At 41.5% G+C, this 23,119-nt stretch overlaps 2 protein-coding genes across 7 annotated transcripts; one reads left to right on the plus strand and one right to left on the minus strand.

Annotated features, from left to right (window-relative positions):
* The first annotated feature begins 1,093 nt into the window (after positions 1-1,093).
* Positions 1,094-13,958, plus strand: zdhhc2 (zinc finger DHHC-type palmitoyltransferase 2). Of its 3 annotated transcripts, none has more exons than XM_061048879.1 (12): positions 1,094-1,226; positions 4,391-4,417; positions 6,654-6,748; positions 7,446-7,566; positions 7,735-7,804; positions 7,906-7,938; positions 9,014-9,134; positions 9,468-9,600; positions 10,183-10,309; positions 12,110-12,202; positions 12,475-12,590; positions 12,698-13,958. In XM_061048879.1, exons 3-12 carry the CDS (start codon positions 6,689-6,691, stop codon positions 12,736-12,738), a joined length of 915 nt encoding a protein of 304 aa, XP_060904862.1. In that variant the 5' UTR covers positions 1,094-1,226; positions 4,391-4,417; positions 6,654-6,688; the 3' UTR covers positions 12,739-13,958. The 3 variants fall into 3 exon arrangements, with proteins under 3 accessions (XP_060904862.1, XP_060904860.1, XP_060904861.1); XM_061048877.1 differs by lacking the exon at positions 1,094-1,226 and adding an exon at positions 1,261-1,643; XM_061048878.1 differs by lacking the exon at positions 1,094-1,226 and adding an exon at positions 3,558-3,709.
* Positions 11,740-22,151, minus strand: cnot7 (CCR4-NOT transcription complex, subunit 7). Of its 4 annotated transcripts, none has more exons than XR_009674705.1 (8): positions 21,970-22,150; positions 21,201-21,413; positions 20,919-21,112; positions 20,137-20,298; positions 18,653-18,797; positions 18,383-18,493; positions 15,896-16,116; positions 11,740-12,549 (listed from the first exon to the last, which is right to left on the minus strand). XR_009674705.1 is itself a non-coding variant. In XM_061048882.1 (7 exons), the coding sequence occupies exons 2-7, from the start codon at positions 21,315-21,317 to the stop codon at positions 15,985-15,987; spliced, it is 861 nt and encodes a 286-aa protein (XP_060904865.1). In that variant the 5' UTR covers positions 21,318-21,324; positions 21,970-22,151; the 3' UTR covers positions 14,036-15,984. The 4 variants fall into 4 exon arrangements, 2 of the variants coding, with proteins under 2 accessions (XP_060904865.1, XP_060904863.1); XR_009674704.1 differs by lacking the exon at positions 11,740-12,549 and adding an exon at positions 14,036-14,952; XM_061048882.1 differs by lacking the exon at positions 11,740-12,549 and having other exon boundaries at positions 14,036-16,116; positions 21,201-21,324; positions 21,970-22,151.
* Positions 22,152-23,119: the final 968 nt, after the last annotated feature.

The raw sequence follows: 23,119 nt of genomic DNA on the forward strand, positions 1-23,119 counted from the left end.
ATCCGAGGCTTGAGCCGAGGCTTGAGCCGAGGCCGAACCGGGTTGGTTCACCAGCTGCTGAGGACGAACAGGCTCAGAGGTATAAGACTGTGAAGCAGGCGTAGAAAAAAAGTCTCTAGTCCACTCAGGGAGTAGGTGTTTCAGCCATGGTCTAGAAAGAATTTCCTCTTGAGCCGTGGAAATGGCTGCCAGTCTTTCCTTGCTACAGCAAGCATATTTTAAGTCATTTTTTAAGCATGTGAGGTTATAAGTGACCTCACGCAATTCCAACGAAAATAATCCTGCTGGGTCCATTTTTTTGTCAGTTCATTCTGTCACGAACGGTTGGAAAACAAGGGAGCTGGACCCAAGTACAGAATAACCAAAAATATTTAATTAAACAAAAAGGCCAAAGGCAACAAAAAGTTACTTTCAAAAGTTCAACAAAAAACACAAGGATCAAAAACAGGGAGCCACAGAGCAAAAACTGACATACCAACCAACGACATACAAACAACAATGAACTGACACAGAAGGGAAGAAACACAGAGACTAAATAGACATGGGGTAATCAAACACAGGTGAGACTAATGACACAGGTGAAGACAATGAGGGCAATCACAATGGAGGGAACCACACAGAGGAAGGAATGGACACAAGAAACACTGAGGAAACTACAAAATAAATACATGAAACACTGAAGACACACAGAACTCAAGAATGAACAAAACACACTAGAACATAAAGAAACACTAAACACTGAAAATACAAAACTAAATAATACCAAATCATGACAGGGATGCAGCTTGTCAGTTGCACACTGTGTTGTGTGCAGTAGAGCTGCAAAATGTAGGCTATTGTAAAACATCTGCAGGTGTAGTCGGTCGTCATAAAGACTGCAGGTGTATCTTGGAGACTTTGCCACCTTCACTGACAGGTAATGATATAACACAGCTGGAAACAACTGCTCTGACGCAAGAGGAGCATAACAACCTGGTAAACAGAGAGACATTTTATTAAAAATGAACATTTCTCACAACACCTTGCACAGGCTGGGCGGCACCATTCAAAATGTTTTCTGTGTGTGTTGGTTTGTAGGGGATGTGCGTGAACAGGCTCCGTCTCAACACTCGCGAGGATGAACTCATTGAACCCATCTGGCTCGCGGTGAAAAATGTGCCAGGCTTGCAGCATCTCGCGGACGCCATGGCAACCTGTGGGGAGGCAGCAGGGGCGGTCCTGACTCCGTGAGTGTGTGTGTGTGTGTGTGTGTGTGTGTGTGTGTGTGAGTGTGAGGTGTCTGATATTTTGTTGTAGTCTGTGCTAGTGGCTGAGTGAGCAGTACGATTAGAGGGGAGTAGAGCAGCAGCAGCAGCAGCACTAGAGGCGGGAGGATGTTGCGTCTGTGCTACCGATTAGGCTGATCAGAGTCGGAGCTACGATGCAGTGACAGACTACAGGAAGACACGGACACAGACACGCACACACACCAACACACACATACATAGAGAGAGAGGGGATGATACGCTACTAGACTATGGCACCGTCGGGCTCGCGTAGTATCAAGAGGGGCTGTCAGAGAGTTTTATACTGGATCCCGGTCCTCTTCATTGCCCTCATTGTGGCTTGGTCATACTACGCCTATGTTTTGCAGCTTTGCATAGGTAAGAAACCCAAGTGTGTGTAAGAGCAAGAGAAGGAGCTGTGTGTGTGTGTATGTCTGAGTGATCGTGTGTAGTACAGAAAGACAAGGTGGGGGAATGCCTCTGCGTTTGTGTGAGTGTGTGAGTGTGTGTGTGTGTGTGTGTTTGTGTGTGTGTGTGTGTGTGTATGGGTGTGTGTGAGAGAGAGAGAGTGTTTTTTGAGTGATGTGGTGGGGAGACATTTCTCTTCCTGCAGTTTCGTTTTGGATGCAGATGACCTGCTTGTTGGTGATGCATGTGTGTAGACAGTGTCAGTCACATGACAATAACAGTTCAACCAGGGATAGTCAGCATGCTGCTTACAAGACAGTTGCATTGTGTTTGCATGGTTTGTGTTTCTATGAAAAACACAAGTTCAGCTTTTTTTTTTTTTTAAACAGAATTAGAAGAATTTCACAATCTGTTTTATTGTGAATGACTTTTTAGGACATATACAATATCTTAGGAAGTCCATAAAAGGATTAGGGCCCCTCTATGAGATCCATTATCCCACACTACCACTCTATCAGCACTATCTTAAAGACTTACTGTAATAGCTTCAGGCTTGTATAGTCACTGAGCTTCATTATCTGAATTGATATCCTCCACCACAACACCGGCAGTAGCATTATCTTCTGGCAAGAAGTCTGTCTGTAATGGCTTTTGAGTCAGACAGGCCTCCTTCCTCCTCGCTCCCTCTGGCTGCTGAGCGTTGGATGGTATGGTTACAGAGAGCGAGCGTCCTCAGTGAACGCTGAAAACACAGTTGACCTGGATAGTGAGTAATGGTTTCTAGGATGTCTCGGAGGAGTCTCAGCAGCCTACTCCTGTGCTCCATTTGGCAGCTTGTCAAACCCCAAGGAAAGCAGATCTCTTCTGTCAAAACCGAGGATGAAATGGAGACGGTGTAATGAGACCAAACAGAGGAAAACACGGAGAGGGAGGGTTTGAAGGTCTGACTGTTTGTTCCCAATTCTGAACCGCTCCAAATTTAGCCAGACAAGCTATGAAGCTTTAACTGACATTGTGTGTTTCATCAGAGAATACTCAAGTATGATTCAGGAGTCATAGTGAAGCCGGAGGGGGAGCAGGAGAGGCTGCACAGGCCTCCTGAAATCAAATGGGCCAATATTTTTTATTTTAGAACAACAACAAAGATGAATCTGACTTGATGAAGACACAAAACAACCACAAGATTCAAGAAACTACCAAAACACCACACATAAAAACAACATCACCAGCACAGGAATATGATAATGACAAACAACAACAAATAAAGCAAAAACAAAAAAAAAAACACCAACCAAATCGAGTTGACAATGACCACGCAGAGATGAAAAAAGTGTGTTTCTTACTGAATTGTTGGAGCGTTTGTTGGGTTTCGTCTGCTTTGGCCTGATGGTACATAATCTAATCATCATGTATTTGGGTAAGGCATTGAAATAGTGATATTATATTTTCACTGTAGCACTTTATGCTTCATGTCTTTACTGTCAGAGCCTCGTCGTGTCAGCCTGCCAGTTTCTGTCCCAAGATGAACCTTCCTCTAGAGTTACAGGACGCCCCGTCCCTGCTGAGACACCCTCTACCCTGCAGGGTGACAGAAAAAAACTTAATCCCCTGTATGATCCTGCTTTCTTTAAACTGTCTTGTTTTGCATCCCGGAGAACACACAAAATGTGATGCGTTGGAGTCACATGGGACAGTCAGAGGACAACACGAACAGAAGGGCAGGGCAGCGGCTGCTCAGGGCCAGCGTGCGGTCTGCAAACACAGAGAGGGAGTTGTGTGAAAGTATCGTCAGCTGATACCTCTCGTTCAGCAGCTCAGTTAATCCCATTGTCTGGTTTACATAATTCACCCCCAGCAATCTGCGTATGACCCACTTTCTTTATAAAGCACAGACTGTCAGCCTTTGAACATTTGGGCCTTTCCCCAAGATTGTTAAAATGTGAGATCAGGTGGTTCTTTTTGAGTTGTTGTAGCAGGATGGCAGAGGAGAGGGGGGAAAGGAGTTTGGTAGAGACTGCAGTGCTTTCATACACACGGTAATATACTTCCCATCACATGCCCTTAATCACACACACACATACTTATGCTTCTCTGTCGGACTCTTGGGCTTTTATGCTGGCAAGGCAGCATGCACACGATTTTTGGCTGCTTGCCTCAATTCAGCTCTCTGGCATACCTTTGCTCAGTCCGTACTGCGTGCATGCATTTGTGTGTATACTGCACTTTACAGGCTGTACAAAACTAATTGCAGTGGATGGATGTTTATTGTATATGCTATCCTAATCGTTGCTTAGACATTGGGACAAATATAAAACTGTGTCAGTATATATATTTATATAACAGGTCTCCACTCGTCTCTTATCATGTTTATATTACGAGATCTTTAATGTGTATGTCTGTGAAGGTGCAGGGTGCTGATGTTGACCTGTGATTGAACACATCACCCAGTCACATCTCTGGTGGTTGTAGCTGTCAGCATTTATATGAGAAATAACGCAGGATAGCAAGAGGTCCATGTGTTTTGCAAATTTGAAATCAGTTCCTGAACGTCTGTCAAACACATCAAGGAATGTTTTTCAAAAGCTTTAAAATAACTTTAATTTTCCCAATTGTGATCTACAAATGTTGGAATATTAAAGAGATGCTCCCGTGTGTTAAATGTTTCACTCGTTCATTCAGCACAAACCTGACTGTGTCTTTTTGTTTTGATATTTCAGAATCCATTGAAGACATTGGAGAAAAGGGTACGTTACAACTCCAGGAAGTGTTTTGACTCCTCTAATGTTTCATGTTGGATGTTGAGATGTGTTACACGAGGTTCAGTAGCTTTCAGTCTTTGTGGAGGAAGCCCTCAGCCAAACAATAAACAGAAACACGATTAACATGGATCAGCTGGGAGTGTTTCATGAGACTTTTTTTAAACTGCAGACTTTAATTCTCCAAACATTTACATCCACAGAGTCCAGAGATGAATTAGAGCAGACCAAGACCTTTAATCATTTTTGGTTCCACAAACAGCCGGTTGGTTCAAGAGAACATTTCACTCTGTCCATCGCTTTAGTCTAGATGGAATATTTGCATTATTACATTTGACTCATACCTGGAAAACTGAGGGGCGTCCAAAACGGCCGTGTGGGGGAGCCTTAAAACTGCCTTCAGTAGATATCTTACTGATTGCTCCTTTAAACAACCAGGCCCAGAGAACAAACGATGATCCACCGTGAACAAAACATTTGGCAACAGCAACAAGAAAACATTTTCAACAGGCAGAAACGTCGAGCAGAACCACACTCATGTTAAACTGCCACCTGCTGAGACTGTGTTGGGCTAGATAGAGTCTGAAATCAGGGAGAGAGAGAGAGTGAGTGAGTGGGGAATGACATGCAGGAAAGGAGCCACAGGTCAGATTCAAACCTGGGCTGCCCGGGACTTTTGCCTCTGTACATGGGGCACATGCACTGACCACTAGGCCACCGGCATCCCAAAATCAAATTTTTAATCCCCTGTCGCTGTAAGATGTCAAATGATTCTCTGCCTTATCCTGCAAAATACAGAGCCAATGTGAAATGTTTACGTTATAGTTAAAGGGATACTTCACCCGTTGAAACATGAATCTGTATTGACATTGGGTCATATATGTAGTAGAAATGTGAAATACATTTTGAAGTTGGTGCCTTCTTGGCCGTGAAAAGGCAGAAAGTGTCTTTTTGGCTCATGTGGATGAAAGACACCAAATCCCAGAATGCACAGCACCACAGGCCACTCCCACTAAGGTCCTCTAGTTCAGAATCAGAAATACTTTATTAATCCCAGAGGGAAATTCGATCGATACAGTTTCTCCAAAATATACAGTATAGCAGTAGAACTATATTAATAAAAACATTTACAGACACATTTACTTCAACACATAAGACCGTTTCCTCAACAGATTCAGAGATTTCTTCCAGAATTGATCTTGGAAATTCCTGGCAGAAAACAGACTCTATGTCTGTGTCCATAGGCAAACAGTGAGAGCACAGACACTACCAGTCCGCCCCGACAGGCAGGCCTTACTGTATGTCTCCGCTGCTGAGCTGGCAGCGACAGCAATATAGCAATATAGCCGCTAGGTGGTTGCTGCCGACAGGCCGGTCTTGTGTCGCGGCGGCCAGCGCCCAGCGGCCGCAGCAGCCAAAACACAAGACCAGCCTGTCCGCAGCAACCGTCTCGCCGCTATATTTATATTTTTTCTCCATTATCAGCTTTCTCCATAGAGCCTGTTAGCATAGCTTCCAAGCAATATGGCGGACGTTAAGTTTCGATTCTGTGTTGAGTGAGTGAGTTCCCACCCACTGATCTGTGATTGGTCTGTAGCTTCAGTGGTCGAAAATATGAGGAACTAGTGTTGTAGTCTCACCCCGCTAACCGCAACCGCTTCCAGTGACGCAAAAATCATCATTTTGCGTCACTGGAAGCTCCTTTTCAGACTTAGAAATACAAAGATTTCCAATCTCAGGGGAAAATGAGGGCGGGATGCACGACCATTCAAAAATACTACCAGGTTTCTAATGATACAAAACTTAATGCAAATGGGTGAAGTATCCCTTTAAAGTCAGGCTTGAGAACAGCAACATAAAACTGATGTCTGTAGATAAAGGTTCACAATCAATCCCCAGTGTCTGTTAAGAGTTTGAGAGAGCACTTTGTATGTACTGTAGTTTAAACTTTAATGTAAGACGTCATTACATCCTAAATCAATAATTACGAGTTATTAGAGACAGACATGTGCATTTAGTCCTGTTTCTTCTTTACATCTTTACACTGACATCTTCATAGCAAGTACAAAAATATGCAATAAAATCATTTTCTGTGCCAGTAGCTGAAAAAGAAATAAAACTGATTCACACCAATGTTAAAAACAATAAAGCTGCAAACTGAGTATAAACGCTTAGATGCACTGATGATGGATTATGAGTCTGACTTGTTTATGTTCTGTTTCAGTTGTGTACCTGCTGGCGTACCATGTCATATTCATCATGTTCGTGTGGGCGTACTGGCAAACCATCTTCACCAAGCCAGTGAACCCCCTGAAGGAGGTGAGTCCGACAGAAACGCGACGTTGTTGTCGGCTGGCTATGACGAGGCATGATAGGAAGTGCAGATGTAGGTTACACAGCCTCCCTGTGTGATTGAACGCTGCATTTAGACTAATAATACTTTCCATTGCAAGTGCCTGAAGCTGCACTGTAATGGCCCTGATCCTGACCGCAGCACTTTAGCTCTACAGGGTGAATGCACACATGCATACATCTAAGAGAGGACGCTATGAGAAAAGCCACCTTTGCATTTTATAGTGAAGTCAGGTGAAGCACACTTGCAGTGGTATTCATCTCATATGAAGACTTTGCTTTATAAGAGCTGATGGCTGGATCACTTGAGGATTTGAGATTGTAATAAAAGTAAATTTTCATGTGTGCTGTGCTGTTTGTTATCCTCACAGTTATTTGTTTCTAGTGTTCAATCATAAATCGCCTGAGTGGCTGAAAGTAATATCGCAGCTCTGTGCTGCTTTGCTCCCATTTGCCTGCCGGGGCAGAAAGAGCCAAAACAAATGAAAGATAAAGAAAGACCCTTCACTGTCTACTGAGCTGCAGCTTCAAAAATCACTGCATTACCGACACTAACACAGCCGGCAGATAATCTGACAATTAAAATCACTCCTTGCAGATACAAGTATTGATAAATCACAGCAGGAGTTGTTCTTCTTTTCCCTCTGTGATCTGCCCTACATAGTTTCACCTGTCCTACTCTGACAAAGAGCTGCTGGAGCGTGAAGATCGGGGGGAGTCTCAGCAGGAGATCCTGAGGAGGATAGCCAAGGATCTGCCCATCTACACCCGCACCAACTCTGGAGGTACAGTAGAGCTCACATCGCTGCTGATGTGGAACAAGAGGAGAGGTGTGAATGACGGGGGCGGCTCTCAGAGCTCATTTCACCTCCGTCACCTTGTTAGTCTGTGGTCAAGTGTTAGGAGAGGCTGCTGCTGACGGCTGTGTGATTGAATTGGCTGTGTCTCCTCAGCAATCCGTTTCTGTGACCGCTGCCAGCTGCTGAAGCCTGATCGATGTCACCATTGTTCAGTCTGTGATAAGTATGGCTCTCTGCTCGTGCACCTATAGAGAAAAAGACCACACAGTGTATTGCAAAGAGTGAGATTCAATTACACTGATGTTTGACCCCGCTGTGTTACAGATGCATCCTGAAGATGGATCACCACTGCCCCTGGTATGTAGTGACATTAAACAGGCAAAGGGACTTTAAACAAAGATCAGTGACACTTTACCGGTGCAGTCTTTGTACTGCATCCTTTAATTAATGTCATCTTCACACACAGCGATGGAAAAGAGTGATATATCGTCTCCTGCAGGTCTCGATAACACACATCAGAGGGAAGCTTGAAGAGCTTGTTTACATGACAACATTTGACACTGTAGCCTCTCATCCTGCAACATGACAGATTCTGGCTGCAGAGGGAGACAAAACAAATATGATTCCACTGTCTGTCATTTTTATAAAATCACAATTATTAATACTGCTCTTCTCACAATGACAAAATGTTATTCCTGGAGTTCAGAGTCACACCAGAGGAACATTTATTTAGAGGAGCTCAATGTTGAAGTACAATTTGAAAAAGGATTATTAAATAAGTGGGGCGGCAGCAGCTCAGTGTGTAGGGACCTGGGTTGGGAACCAGAGGGTCGCCGGCTCGAGCCCAGGTGCGGACCAATGCATGTTAAGTTTGTCTGGTAGCTGGACAGGTGTCAGGTCACATCCTGAGTACTGCTGGTGTACCCTTGAGCAAGGCAATAGCTGTAGTGCGCTCTCTGTGTAGCAGTGTGTAGCAGCACCACTCTGACATCTCTCCATGAATACATGTCCACAGGTCCTGTTGGTGCATGTGTGTCATTCAGGCCTATAAGCCAGAATTTCCCACAGAGATAAATAAAGTATGTAACATTAAAAAAGTGGACCCACTTCTTGTTTTGAGCAGCGCTCTTCAAAAAACAGAATCAAATGTGAACATGTCCTTCTGAATTCTTCGACAGATCAAATGTAAAATACAAAAGTCTGGCTTGATGGGCTGAAAACTTCCTGTTCTCCTGTATTCATGACACAAACCTTCTGATTGAAGGTTTTGTTTTTCAAGCTCAGCCGTCTACTTCTACACCCACCCTTCAATACCACCTTTCACATAAACCCATCATCCCAGTATTTGCTGTTCTTTTTGCTTCAGCATTTATATAAAACATGTAAATGTGATCCTATTGTTTTTATAATGATCCTTTCATTCCCGCTGCAGGGTGAACAACTGTGTGGGATTCTCCAACTACAAATTCTTCATGCTCTTCTTGGCGTATTCACTTCTCTACTGCCTTTTTATAACAGCTACAGATCTTCAATACTTCATTAAATTCTGGCTGGTAAGGATGTCCATCTCAACACACGTTCATTATGTGTAATCTAACAATCAGTCGGTGCATTAAAATCTCTAATCAAATCTCAATGATTATCTGAAAGATTCTGTGTTAAATTTGTGGCATTTGATTTTTTTTTCTCACAAGGCTGGAGGTAGAGCACATTTCCGTCTGAAAGAATACGTGGTATGAGCCAACGAGCTAGTTAGTGACAGTGACATAGAAACAGCTTGATAAGCCCAGTCGGCATATCTGAGTAGAAACCTCTTCCTGTCAGTGTTGTCTCATCTCTCAGTTCTTCTTGCACTTATGTTTATATATGTGTTGTTTCTCAACCAGAACGGCCTCCCAGACACACAGGCAAAGTTCCACATCCTGTTCCTCTTCTTCTCGGCCGCCATGTTTTCTGTCAGCCTGGCGTCACTTTTCATCTACCATTGCTGGCTCGTCTGCAAGAACAGGTCTACTCTGGGTAGGTGACGTTCTTGTACGTTTGTGTTAACTTGGAGGATGCAGTACCCATGCAGCCTCTGTTCCTCCTCTTTGTGTTTGAGCATCAGCTCTCAGCCTGCACAAGGTTTTCTTTGCACTAATGATGGAAGGATGTTTTTTTTTTGCTTTGCTTTTTTCCACCACCCTCATCATTGCAGAGGTTTGATGAAGCTCTCTGGGCTGTTATGAGACGGAGTGGTTTCTCATTATGTGTGCACAGTGGCACACTTTGTCTGTGTGGAGGAGAGTGGATTATCCTGAGGAGTATGTTACAGTGAAATGCAAAGACACAAGGCTCAGAGCAGTAAGGAGCTTAGAAACAGAAACTGTGAGGAGGAGAAGTCACACATGGTGGTGCGCTCTAAGATGTCCTTTTCCTGTACAACAAAGACACTTTCATTCAGAGTTTTTCCACCGATTCAGCCATTCAGCAGGAATCCTCCATGTGTTGATCCGTCGTCTGAATGAGCTTCTGTTGATAGTCTGAGTAACAGCTTACATAAAGACTGAGAGGGAGTGCTGTTTTTTTTCTTCATATTCTCCTCTTGTGTGTCTCTTCCAGAGGCTGTGCGTGCTCCAGTGTTTCGCCACGGCACAGATAAGAACGGCTTCAGTCTGGGTCTGACTAAGAACTTCCGCCAGGTCTTTGGGGATGAAGTGAAATACTGGCCCATTCCAGTTTTCTCCAGGTAAACATTTATTTAATATAAAATCAATTTAGAACAAGAAACATCACGAGACCAAAGAAGGACTAAAGAATCATCTGCAACAAATCAACACCGTGTTAAGAAATGATTTCTAACAATCCTGGCAGGTGATTTGACCGTTTAGGAAACCTGATGAGCAGCAATACAGAGTCAAACTGAAGCATGATCAGGTTAAAGACAAGTCAATCATTGTAAAATATTTCCACAAAATGTATAGATGATAAATGATGACAGACAAACCTGAGGTAGAGAATGTATTTAAAAAATGATCGATGCACGTTAATATTAAATGTGATTGTTTAGTGCCTTAATATTCATGGAGCCCAATTAAGTCCAGTTTTGTTTACATATATATATATATATATAGAGAGAGGCGCCAGGTCACTCCTGAGTGCTGCTGAGGTTCCCTTGAGCAAGGCACCGAATCCCCAACCGCCCTGGTGCGCTCCCTGTGTAGCAGTGTGTAGCAGCCTCACTCTGACATCTCTCCACTAATGTCCACAGGTCCTGTTAGTGCGAGTAGCATGTCTCTCAATAACAGAGAGTAGAATTTCCCTCAGGGGTTTATAAAGTTTATAAAACTTCAGAAAAAATACAAATAAATAAAAAGGAAAAAATATCAATATATAGAGTCGTCATCTCTCAACAGGAAGGTCGAGGGTTTGATCCCCAGCTCCTGGAGCAACATGTCCAATGTGTCCTTGGGCGAGACATTTAACCTCAAGTTGCTCCCGCTGCTTCGACTGCGGCGTATAAATGTGTCTGAATGGATTAGTTACTTCTGATGATCACTTTACACAGCAGCCTCTACCATCAGGGTGTGAATGTGTAGGTGTGACCTGTGGTGTCAAAGTGCTTTGAGTAGTCAGAAGACTAGAAAAGCGCTTTACACGCTCAAGTGTATTTACCATGAGTAAAAACTCCTTTCAAAGCCTGTCTGCTCCCCCTGCACCCATCAATATAAATGATAAATAAATGAGGTCAATGATTTATATATGGATTCAAAAATGATTTAAAAATCAAACCACACAGCATCAATGTGCTCAGCTGGAGCTCTTTTTTTCTTCTTCAGATTTTTCTTCTGTAGTTCAAATGATTTAGTCAGGATGTCAGAGAAGTGTTGAATGTCTGAACACTGTTCAGCTCGAGCATTAGAGTCAATGAGATGAAAACAAAAAGATTGAATGGAGGGAACAGACCTCAAAGCAGAAAAGAGAGCATTAGTAAACAACAACATCAACATTATGAATTAAACAGAAGCTCCAGCATTGAGAATCAGAGATTCATGCTCACAGTATATAAATACAGAGTTTTCTTTGTGATCACAGTCAAACTATGAAAACATAAACCAACAAACTTCATGTTTTATAAACAAAACAAAATACGGAGGCCCATTTGTTCCAATTTGGCAACAACTTGGTGAGATTTATTTTGTGATCTAACTCTAAATAAAACTCAAACACATGGAAACCTTCAGTTTTTGTTCTTTTAAGAACACTTGATAAATAAGTGAGAATAAGTTCAACTTTCTGTATATATAAGGATACATCACTGAGTTCATTGACTTTATGGCAATTATCAGTTTGAACTTTTTACATAATCCTTGTTTTTTTTTTACAACATGGATGTACATCAACGCAACCTCAGGTCTTTTTTTCTCTCTAATTTCCATTAATGACTTTTAAAAAAGAGAACAGTTAGCTCCCCTGATGCTTACAGTTTCACCTATTTAGATTTTCTTATGTTTCTTATTCAAACATCAAACTCTTTACTGGTTTCCAGTTTAGGCGACGGCTGCTCGTTCCCAGCCTGTCTGGTGAACCTGGACCCTGAGCAGCCCTCTTCACCCACCGACTCCAACCCTGTTAACAAAGTGTGAGTACAAACAAGAATAAAAAAGTAGACCCCATTACATCACAGAAAACAAAATGACTCTGCATGACTTCTTCAGCTTCTAGCAGTTTTACTTTATATTAAACAATGCACTGCAGCATTTAGTGGTGTGAAATGAGTCTTTCTGAATACAGGATTAAAAACCAAAGATATTTTTATATTCTAAAGAAGGATGCAAGTATTGAGATTTTTTAAGTGAGCATGTGATTCCTGACCATATCGGCCGACCTGCCTTTGATTATTTGTGTTTCCAGTGCAGCAGAGGGCCGCCAGTTCCCTTCAAAGCCGCTGAGGGAGTCTCAGAGTCGACTGCTCACCAGCACCCCCTCCTGGTCAGAAAGTGACAGTGCAACAGACAAAGACAGGAAGGGTGGGATCATGTTATCCTCTTTATAAAGAATTTTACAAAACCCAAAGAAAACACATTTAAAAGAGTGAAAAAAAAGATAGATCTAACAAAACCTTTTGTTTCTTTAGGTGCCAGCAACCCGGTGATGATCATTGAAAACGAGGCGTAACCAGAGACCGGAGAGCTACTGGTGACACCTTCATCCCAGAAGAGTACGTTTACAGTCGTGTAGAAAGTACTCACACATATTTAAAAAAAATCTCTTAGTTTGTGTTTTACACAAACAGGTCTATGCTGCCCCCCTTCTCTGTGATGTTATAACAAACCTCTTCTGCTGCTATCTCAAAGTATCTGAGCTTCAGGACAAAATGATTGAAATTAAAAATGCATTCCAACATCCCATGATCTCCTGTTTCTCAATGACAAAGCACAGAGCAGCAGTGGAAGAAGAGCGGTTTGGTTTTTCACTTTGTATAATAGGAGATTATTTCTATGTTATGGTAGAATTTGTCTCGTGTGCCAAATGTTTGCACATCCAGTATAGCTTATAGAAGTGTTCATGTGACTGGTGTTCCTTTAGTCTTTTGTTTCGTTCTAAAAAGGGGGTGGGCAGGTTTTCCACCGACCACGTTTGAGTGTCGTGAAAGTCCAAAAATGATGCATGCTCTCACCTCAGGATGTCTACACACACTGTTGTAATGAACTGTACCAAAAGATGTTCTGCCCTTTGCTTGGAATCAAAAAAAAAAGGTGTATTTTAATTAGTCATCTGAATAAGGGCTCTTCAGACTTGTTTTAGCATGAGCGAGGATTTTACTGTCATACGGGAACGCCTGAGAGCGGGTGCTGCTCTGTGCTGCAACACAGTGTGTGTGTGTGTGTGTGTGTGTGTGTGTGTGTCCCTGCCAAATATCTACACTTCTGTCTGGCAGTCTGTGGTACACGACCAACTCCCGGCCAAAAGCCTCCCGACCGTCTCCCCGGGGTGCACAGGCACACCGACCAGCCGCCAGGAAAGCCTGCAGATCTGCTCACCATCAAAAAAAAAGCAGATCCTGCTCTGTGTTTTTCTTTGACATTGTGAATGCACTGCAGAGCAAACAAAAACATTTAAAAAAAAAAAAAAGGAAAGAAAAGACAAAAAAAGCTCCAGTGGCTTTGTACAGTTTATTTTCCCCCCTCTGAGGATTCTCTCTGTTCTCGTCCGTGGCTGGAAACCATCTCTAAAATGTATTTGGAAGAATGTATGCTTGTTACAAAACCCTACATGGTGACAGTGTTGCTCTATATTTTTATATTCTACTGTCTGTATGACTAAAGACAATATGGATGTGTGAGTAATGTACTGTACAATTGTGATGCCTTATAAGAATAAAAAATAAGCTCATCTTCAGCCTCCTTACTCGACTCTTCACTGCACTGGAAAGGATCGACTCATTAAAAGAGATGTCATGGCGCAGAGTGTGTTATGGTAGAAAATTGTCAAGCCTTTATTTACATTATAATCTAAAAACAATGCTCTTGAATATTGCATAATTCTTTAACTTGTGGAAGATGTGCTGCAGAAAGGAAGTGGTCAGTTTGACGCAGTGCAAGCTTAATGAGTCATGAACCTACACTTCAACACACCTGTGAGCGTTCAGAGTGCCATCACACCTCAGCATTTATTCAAACTTCTTAGTACATGCGGCTGTTCAACGCAGCATGGGTGAAAAGGAAAACAATACAAAAACAAATGCCATTCAATGGTCAGAACGTCAGGTGAAATGAACTCGACTGGAACAGAAAGTCGCATGTTTCAAAAGCAACATGTTTGTTTTTTTTCCTTCTCATGAGAAAAAGTGTTTTTCTTCTTTTATTACAACACTAAAACTCTACAAAACCTTCGCTTCAATTAAAAAAAATGAAAATATACTCTCAACAGAGTAGTTCAGGGCAACTTCTCCTAAAGCAGGCAAGTATTTGAAACGCTTTTTTTAATTTCTTTTTTCAAGCTCGGCTGAATTCAGTTTAAACCGGAACAAGACCATGTAGAGGCGTTGCAGACGTCTTAAGTGTGTGCTTGTGTCAATGAGGGTGTTTATATGCACAAAGTATCCACATTCCTCAAATGAAAACTCTGTATGCTTTAGTACATACTGGATATAACTCTTTGCATAAGACTTCTCTGAACATTTTCAGGACTAGAAAGTGAAAATCAGCAGCTGATAGATCATGAAGAAAAATGAAGCTTGAGCCAAAGACAACTGGACTTAGGTGACGATCCTGAAGACGTTTCAGCGCTCCTCTGAAAGGCTTTACGAAACGTATTCAAGATCTTCAATCAAGTCCAGTTGTCTTTGGATCAAGCTTCCACTTCACCATGACCTGGAAGACTGAGAACCTACACAGATCAAGAAGAAATGGTTTTCAGGTTTCCCCTGTAGGATCTCTGTACCAGATGCAAACTAAAGTAAATTAAAGGCTTCTCCAAGTGGGCTAAGAGTGTATTTGACATTCACTTCATATGTACAAAAGGCAAAATAAACTTCAATGAGATGTTCATGTGCAGGTAAACACGCTCACTGAGAGCTCCCTTTCTCATCCTCATACAAAAAGTGAACGGGGCGAGAGTACCACCATGTGGAGTCTTAGTGTTTATCAGGTCATCTTTTCCATGTCAGATAAGCAGCACAATAAATTAAAAGTTTAAAAGCTAAGAATGCAGCTTATATTAAGGCTGAGTGTGGTGATGTTAAACTTTGACATGTTCACGATGTAAAACAAGGAACATAGAGAAGGCAACAAAGAGGAGAGAAACACCAGAAACATTTTCAGCTTTCCATATAAAATCAGGTTAGAGCTTTAAAGTGCAAAACATGTCTACAGAACATCTTAGGAAAACTAAAATCCCATCTTTTCAAGCATGTTAAATTGAACTGACCCAACCAGACTGTCTAAACTGCTTCATAGGATTAAAAGACTAAACTCTGACACACACACACACACACACACACACACACACACACACACACACACACACACACACACACACACACACACACACACACACACACACACACACACACACACACACACACACACACACACACACACACACACACACACACACACACACACACACACACACACACACACACACACACACACACACACACACACACACACACACACACACACACACACACACACACACACACACAGCTAGCAGGGGGCGTGTGTGAGGCCAGCTGGGTCATTTTTTGATCATTTTCAGTGATCTAAGGTGAGCAAAGGCTATGAGAAGCAGCTTGCTAAATGATGTGTGTATGTCTTTCTTTTCCTACATTATTATCATCCAGTTGGTAAAAGCCTGCTCCAGTGCCACACTGAGTGTGTGTGTGTGAACAGCAGGATGGGAAGTTTGAGAGTGATGTCACGACTGCTGCTTGTTAGCCTCCTCTTCGTAAGCGTTCCCTGTTCCGTTCTGGACGTAGGCAGAGCCAGAGCTGAGCCCGTACAAGTGCCCACAGTACTTTGCATCGTCGATATGATCCTCAAAGAACATCTGTGGGAGGGGGAAAAAAAAAACACAGGACACTAAAGTCAGACACCTGCACAGTCATTCATCATCATGTGATTTACTTCATCTTATAACCCAGTCATCGAGAAAAGATCCTGAATAAAGCTCATGAAAGATAACTTTTTTTAACCCTCCAGTATCGTTCGTTTTTACGACCCTCGAGTCATTAGTGGACAAAAATGTACACTTCCAAAATCATTCATAAAAATGTTAAAGTTTGTTAGTTAAAGTTGTTTTTGAACATATATTTGGGTAACCTAAGTGAGTACCGACCCACAAAATTTGAAATAAACCCATCCAGTCCTTTGTTTGTGGTCTGCTTAAGTCTTACAACACAGAGAGAAATGCTCCGTTTCAAATTTGCTCTCTTGAACCCTTTTCACACATACGGAAATCTCCTGAAAAACTCCGGAGATTTGGCTACCCGGAGGGTCTTTAGGCTATATGTGAACGCAAAACATCAGAATTTTTCGCGCAGACTTTACCCGGAGATTCTCCGACCAGACCCCCCCCCCCTTGCTCCCTATCCCTCTTCCTGCATTTTATCCCATCTCTCCCCCGATCCCCTTCCAAGCCCGATGCAGTCTAGGCCTGTGAAGAATGTTTCGTCATGAGCCAGGGATCCGGCCGAAGATTTCTGCCTTTTAATAAGGCAGTTTTTTCTTACCACTGTAACTTTTGCTGCTTTGCTAAAGTGCTCATGATGGATAGGCCGGGTCTTTGTAACATAGCAATAAGTAAGGTCTTTTACCTGCTTTTTGTAAAGTGTCTTGAGATAACACTTGTTATGAGTTGACGCTATACAAATAAAAATGTATTGATTGATTGATTGATATCTCCACCCATGGACTCCACCCCCAGCCTAGAACAAAACTTTTGTGCAGGTCCACCATTTTTATTCTCGCTGCAGAGGAGTGATGTCTACGGGCAAAACTGAGGGGGGGGCTCATTACATTTAAAGAGACACACACACCAAAACGGAGTGTTCTGAGAGAGCTGGTTTATCCAGGGTCACAAACCTCCTCTGGTGATTGATTCATGTTATATGTTGACCACAGCACAGATGTTTCATTTAGACCACAGGGGACTGTTTGAAAAGGTGGAAAAGGGGTTTAATATTTCCTCTTTAAATATAAATATTTTCCCCAATTTTTTGGTTTGCATCTTTTAATCAACATCAGTCCTGATCAAAACTACCAAATATTTCATTATTTTCAGGCTTTAAACACTTGGATATGTCAAAGATTATCCAGAACATTGATGAAATGCATTATTAGTTTTTGGGCAGGATCAGTTTTAAAGTTTGCCTCCCTCTTGAGCCACTCATGGACAAAAATGTCTGCTTCCCAAAACTGCTATAAAATAATAAATAATATTTTCTTCCATTCTTTTGTGGTTAAATGTTTTAATCAACATCAGTCCTGATAAAAACTATTAAATATCCAATTATTTTTAGGATTTTAACCCTTCAAAAAAATGATTCCAAAATAAAAGTGGCAAATTCAGCCTATTGGACAAAAGTGTCCAGAGTGATATCGGAGGATTAAACTGTTGGCTGGACAAAACAAAAGGTTGAGTTAAAAATAATTCCCTGATCAATGACACTAATATTTTGCCAATGACTCACTTAATGACGCCTGATGCTCTCCTTGAACCTGTTTTTCTGGCTCACACGGTGTTTTTCTAAACTTCTTTGGCGCATCATGAGAGGAAAATACATTTTCATGAACTGAACTCATTTATGAACATAAATTTGTCTCTTTGAGTTTCTACAGAAAGATTATATTGTACATCTTGAATTTTCTGTCTTTCTCTCATTATTTCTTTCTCTTTCTATTATTATTACTTTTACTTTTCCCTCATAAGCCCTCTGTGGACAAGTAGCATGTGTGCTAAAAAACCCAAACAATGCACCAGGTTCGTCAAATGTGATTTTGATGTCCATGTCAAGTTAAAAATCTATCTATCTATCTATCTATCTATCCATCCATCCATCTATCCATGGATATATCTATTCACCCATCTATCGATCTGTCTTTAACCTTGTACTGCCTCTTCTACATAAAGTGAAAACACACCTTGATGCTTATTCAGACACGAGACATCCACAGTAAACTGCCATCAGATGAATATTAACATGTGCATGTCTGAAAGGTGATTGCATAACGCTGTGCTATCATGTTGCGGTCAGAGTATTATCATTCATAGTCATAAACTGTGTAAACAGGTGTCTTCAGCTTGAGGAGCCTACCTCTCTCATCTTGAAGAAAGCCATGCCTGTGAGTAAAGAGTCAGAGCCGGCCTGATGCTGTGGTCCGATCCTCTCCAGCTCCAGCTGCTCAGCTACTTCCTGCAGCCCGCCCTGGAAACAAAACACCGTAAGCTCCCTCAAATCTACGCTTCTGGTCAAACAAAGACCACACTCACAACAGATCACAACACATCTCGAGGTGTAGCGGTTTAAATGAATGAAACAGGAGATACTTATGTGTGCTACCTGCTGAAATATTTAATGAGTTACCTTCAGGTTTTTACAACTCTTCATGAGGTACTTGACATCATAAATAACTGGAAAGTACAAGCGGAGAATCTCAAAGAAGTCCACCTCCTCCTCGGGCAAGTTAGCATTGGACAGAATTTTGATCAGGTATCCAAAGTCATAGCCACTATAAATCACACAAATACACAAATACACACACATCGTTTATCTCTGTCTGAAGAAATCAGATAACAGGGGCTAGATAGATAGTCACTTTTAATCTGCCATGACACTAAGACAATTAAACACACAATGACAGGCTCGGTTTTTTGAGTGGCCGGTCTCGCTCCCATGTCAGGATGCAAGACCGAACACTCATACAAGGATGTACCATACCATAAAAAAAGATCCTGTCATTTAGAGATGATGCTAACATAAGATCAATGGCTAATGTTTATTTTCCAAAGCCTGGTTTTCTTTGACATCAGGTTGCCATGGAGACATAGAGGGAAACTGAGAGCGACATGAAGATTTTGATGTTAAGAAGCAGAGTGCAGAAAATATAGGTCAAAAGTATCTCTGTTTTTACAAGACTAACCTTTCTTACACTTTGCAGCAACTTTATATAAAAAAAAAAAACGTACTGGGCTTTTTTTTAAAAACATGCTTGAAGCCCAACCCTCAGAGTTCTGCGTAACATCTTACCTCTCATTCAAAACAACAGGAAATGAAAGACAAATAAATATTAGCATTAACTAGTTCATCACAATTCATTAAGGTCAGAAATTGTCTGAAGACTCATCCTGCACTCAGGGCGTTTACTCATTTTTCGACCAATTAAAACCAAATTGTCGACACGTTAAGTCCCGCCTTATTTCTTGTGATTGGTTCCTTTTTGAGCTATGCTTTTGAAATATACATCTGTGTTGCTGTTCTGTCTGTTGTTTTTGTATTTCATGTTGTTTCTGTTGTCTGATGTCAGAACAGGAACCTGCTGTAAGCCAGTTTTAACTGAGTCAGGCCCGTTTAACTGTAACTTTTGTAATGTTACTTTTCATCTTTTTTTCTGTGTAATAATGATAATAAATTAAATGAAACCAGATGGTACAAGAGAGTGATGAACACAATGGAAATCATCATGCAGGACGACGGTATGAACCTTTTTCCTTCTGGGAAACCTCACAAAACAGACTGTGTCTTATTTACCAGTGCAACTTATATTTCAAAATGATTAAATATACTGCATGATATATATATATATATATATAGAGAGAGAGAGAGAGAGAGAGAGAGACAGAGAGAGAGAGAGAGGGAGAGAGAGGTGAAAAAACACAATTTTTGGAGATGCCAACATCAGCATAATGTGTTTCTGTAACTGCTTTTTGTTATCTAACTGACAAGAACACAGTAATAAAACCAGAAGAGATGTTGTGCCTGGACACATAAATATTTTATGAAATTGTCTATTGTCTCCACAATTCAGACATAGCTTAGTGAATAAATAAATAGCTACATAATCAGAATACCTGTGAAAAGACAGCCACTTGACCCCATCACAGAGCACCACTCCTGATGTCATTAGCAGCTCGGCAAAGTACAGCGTCTCGATGCCTTCGTCCTCATGCTTCTTGAACTGGATCCCTGAGGTGGTCAGGAGCTCAATGGAGTCCTGTGCATACATATCTTCTCTGGTGATAAAGACAGACACATGTCACTCTGTACTTGTTGCAAATACACTTAAAAAAACAACAAACATCAAGTAGTTATGAGATAAATAACTCAAAAGCAGAATTTCTTAAGCTGTGCCAGAGGTGATCTGTAGAAGTTGTAAGCATGTAAAAACTTCGACCAATGTCTGCCACGAGGTACCAATCTGATGAACCAATCACAGCCTCCCTCTCTCCCTGCTCGTTCTCTACCCCATGCATGCACGAGCCCACACTCAAAGCATGAGCTGAGGTCCGCTTCTGGACCAACAGTACTTGTGCATGTAAGTGAGGGGGCGTGGCTTTAGAGGGAGCACAGAGGGGAGGGGGTGGGTGCAGACGGAACACTGAGGAAATGCTACTTTCAAAATCATGCTAGTTTTTGAAAATGACCGACTCTCCCTTTAAGGTAAGCTGTTAGAAAGCGAATGTACACTTTCTAATTGGACATTATAATGCAGTGTTGACAACTGCTGTACAAGAATCTGTTTTGCATAACTTTTTGATTTCTGTTTAATGTAAATTTCACCGATACGCTATCCAAAATGAATCTCATGATCACCACATGAGAAGTAAAGTGGGAGCGCTTCTCGTCCTCTTACGTGAGGTTAAACTTAAAATTGAACTGCCATGTTGATGTCCCAGGAGGATATTCCCCTTGTTCGTTCATAAACGTGAGGCCCAGCTGGATAATCTTGAGCAGATCCACATTACAGCGCAGTAGCTGGTACTGATAGTCTGCATTGCTTCTGAACTCTCCGATGGGTCTGGCTACAACACCTGGAAACTCTGTATCCTGTAAGATGACAGACACACATTATGCAAAAAGACATCCTGGCTACATCAGACATAATTACGCCCTCTTTCAGAAGAGCATTACTCACCATAGCAATATGGTTGTATTTTCGGATGACATTTCGAATCCTCTTCAACTCCTCCTCCAGGTTGTTGGCCCAAACCTCACATATTCTTTGGCTGTGATCCACAGTAGCTGCGGGCATAGTGCCACTTTACCATGCAAGGAGAAAAATGCCAGAAAGACAGAAGCCTTCACATGAGAGGTGGTTTATAGACCCAATGTGCTTTCCTGCAAAAGACTTAATAACAGGAGGAAGGGGAAGGGTGTTTAACTCATGATCACAAGATACCCGAGAATTGCTTTAAATCAATTTTGACTAACAATTTACAGGGTTATGATTTTAATTGTAGTAAGCCCAACCCTAGCTTAGTATGTCAAATCAGCTGACTCAATTTCAGTTTTGACAATGGCATAGCTAATTAAATCTCACAGCCCCCACTCACTCTTTTTAGCAGCAGTATTTACCAGCTAAATGAAGCAACATAAAAGCAGACACACATGTGAACAGCAGCAGCAGGAGCCTGTATGGCTGCTGGTAACATTAGCCCGTCGCAGGTAGTTTTCAGCAGCACTTTGGGCTAGCTACATTACCTGCAGCAGTTAGCAGCCTACAGACTTATTGCTAGCTAACATGAGCAGGACAGTGCAGTATCTCAGTTGGACAGTTTCTGCACACTTCTCAGGTACACTCTTTAGCACGAAAGATACATAACATGACATGACAGAGAGAGGTGTAACAAGCTGCAAACACACAGTCGGCGTCACTTTGATAAAGCTCACTGACTACAACTTACCGTTCCCCGAACCGGCCGGGTGTGTGTTTTAATTGTGTACTATCAGAAACACTTTATTTGTTCTACGCTACTGTGTCGGGGTTTTATCGCTAACTTTTAAATAGTTTATATTCAGTAATGTATCGATGTCAGCCCACGGCTGCCATCACAGCTATGCCTACAACACTACGTCATTACGTACAGGAGCGTCATGTGCGTATGTATGCATGTATGTATGGTGTGTGGGTCACGTCTGGTCGGTATGGGTGAGTGGTCAAATGTGTCCTCAAACAAATACTTTAATATGAGGATTCATTTAAGTAAAATAAACCTTGTTAGTCTTTCTTCTTTCTATTCTTTAGATTAGAATATGTTGCAAAAATATAATGGTAGCAAAAATGATGATGATGATCATAGTACAGTTTTAATATGTTAATAATTCAAAACAAGGTAAATATGAAAGCAGATTCAAATGCTTTAGGGCAGTGGTGTCCAAACTTTGTTTCTTGCGGGCCACAGGTTTTGTTTATTAAAATATAGTTGAAAAAATAGTAAGGCTTTGTAGATCAGAATCAAAAGGCTCGCTAAAGAAACCCTTCAATAAAAGGAAATCAAATGCTTTGATTTCTTCGTTCTACTTTATTTGGTTTTTTTTTCTCAGAATCAAGCCTGTAACGTGGTTCACTTTTTTGGAAAAGCTTTCTGCATTTAGCTCAGGTCATTAAATGGTTAAACAACAGTCCGCTTGTTTGCAAAAACTTTGCATACATTTTTTTTCATAGTTTCCAAAAAAATGTGGAAAATAGTAAAAAGCTGTAGATTTAAAAAAACAACAACATACATCTTACTGAACATTTTCTATTTTAGGAATATTGTTCAGCCCTTGTTAACATGAAAAAGAAAAATAAGATAATGTTTTAATCCTAATCAAGGCCTCGGGCCAAAATCTTCTGATTCTTCATTTGAAGTCACGGGCCGCAAAAAATCCCCTCAAGGGCCGCAAATGGCCCTCGGGCCGCACTTTGGACACCCCTGCTTTAGGGTCATCTTAGCTGCAGTACTGATGCTGACGGAGCTTCAGGGTCTGAAGCTGACTCAGTGCAGCTTATATGATTATTAAACCGAGGGAGTCTTTTGTGATATCAGAAGTCTAATATGCTTTTGTGTAAAT

The sequence above is a fragment of the Labrus mixtus genome, chromosome 10 (genome assembly GCF_963584025.1).
Source record: "Labrus mixtus chromosome 10, fLabMix1.1, whole genome shotgun sequence".
Lineage (NCBI taxonomy): Eukaryota > Metazoa > Chordata > Actinopteri > Labriformes > Labridae > Labrus > Labrus mixtus.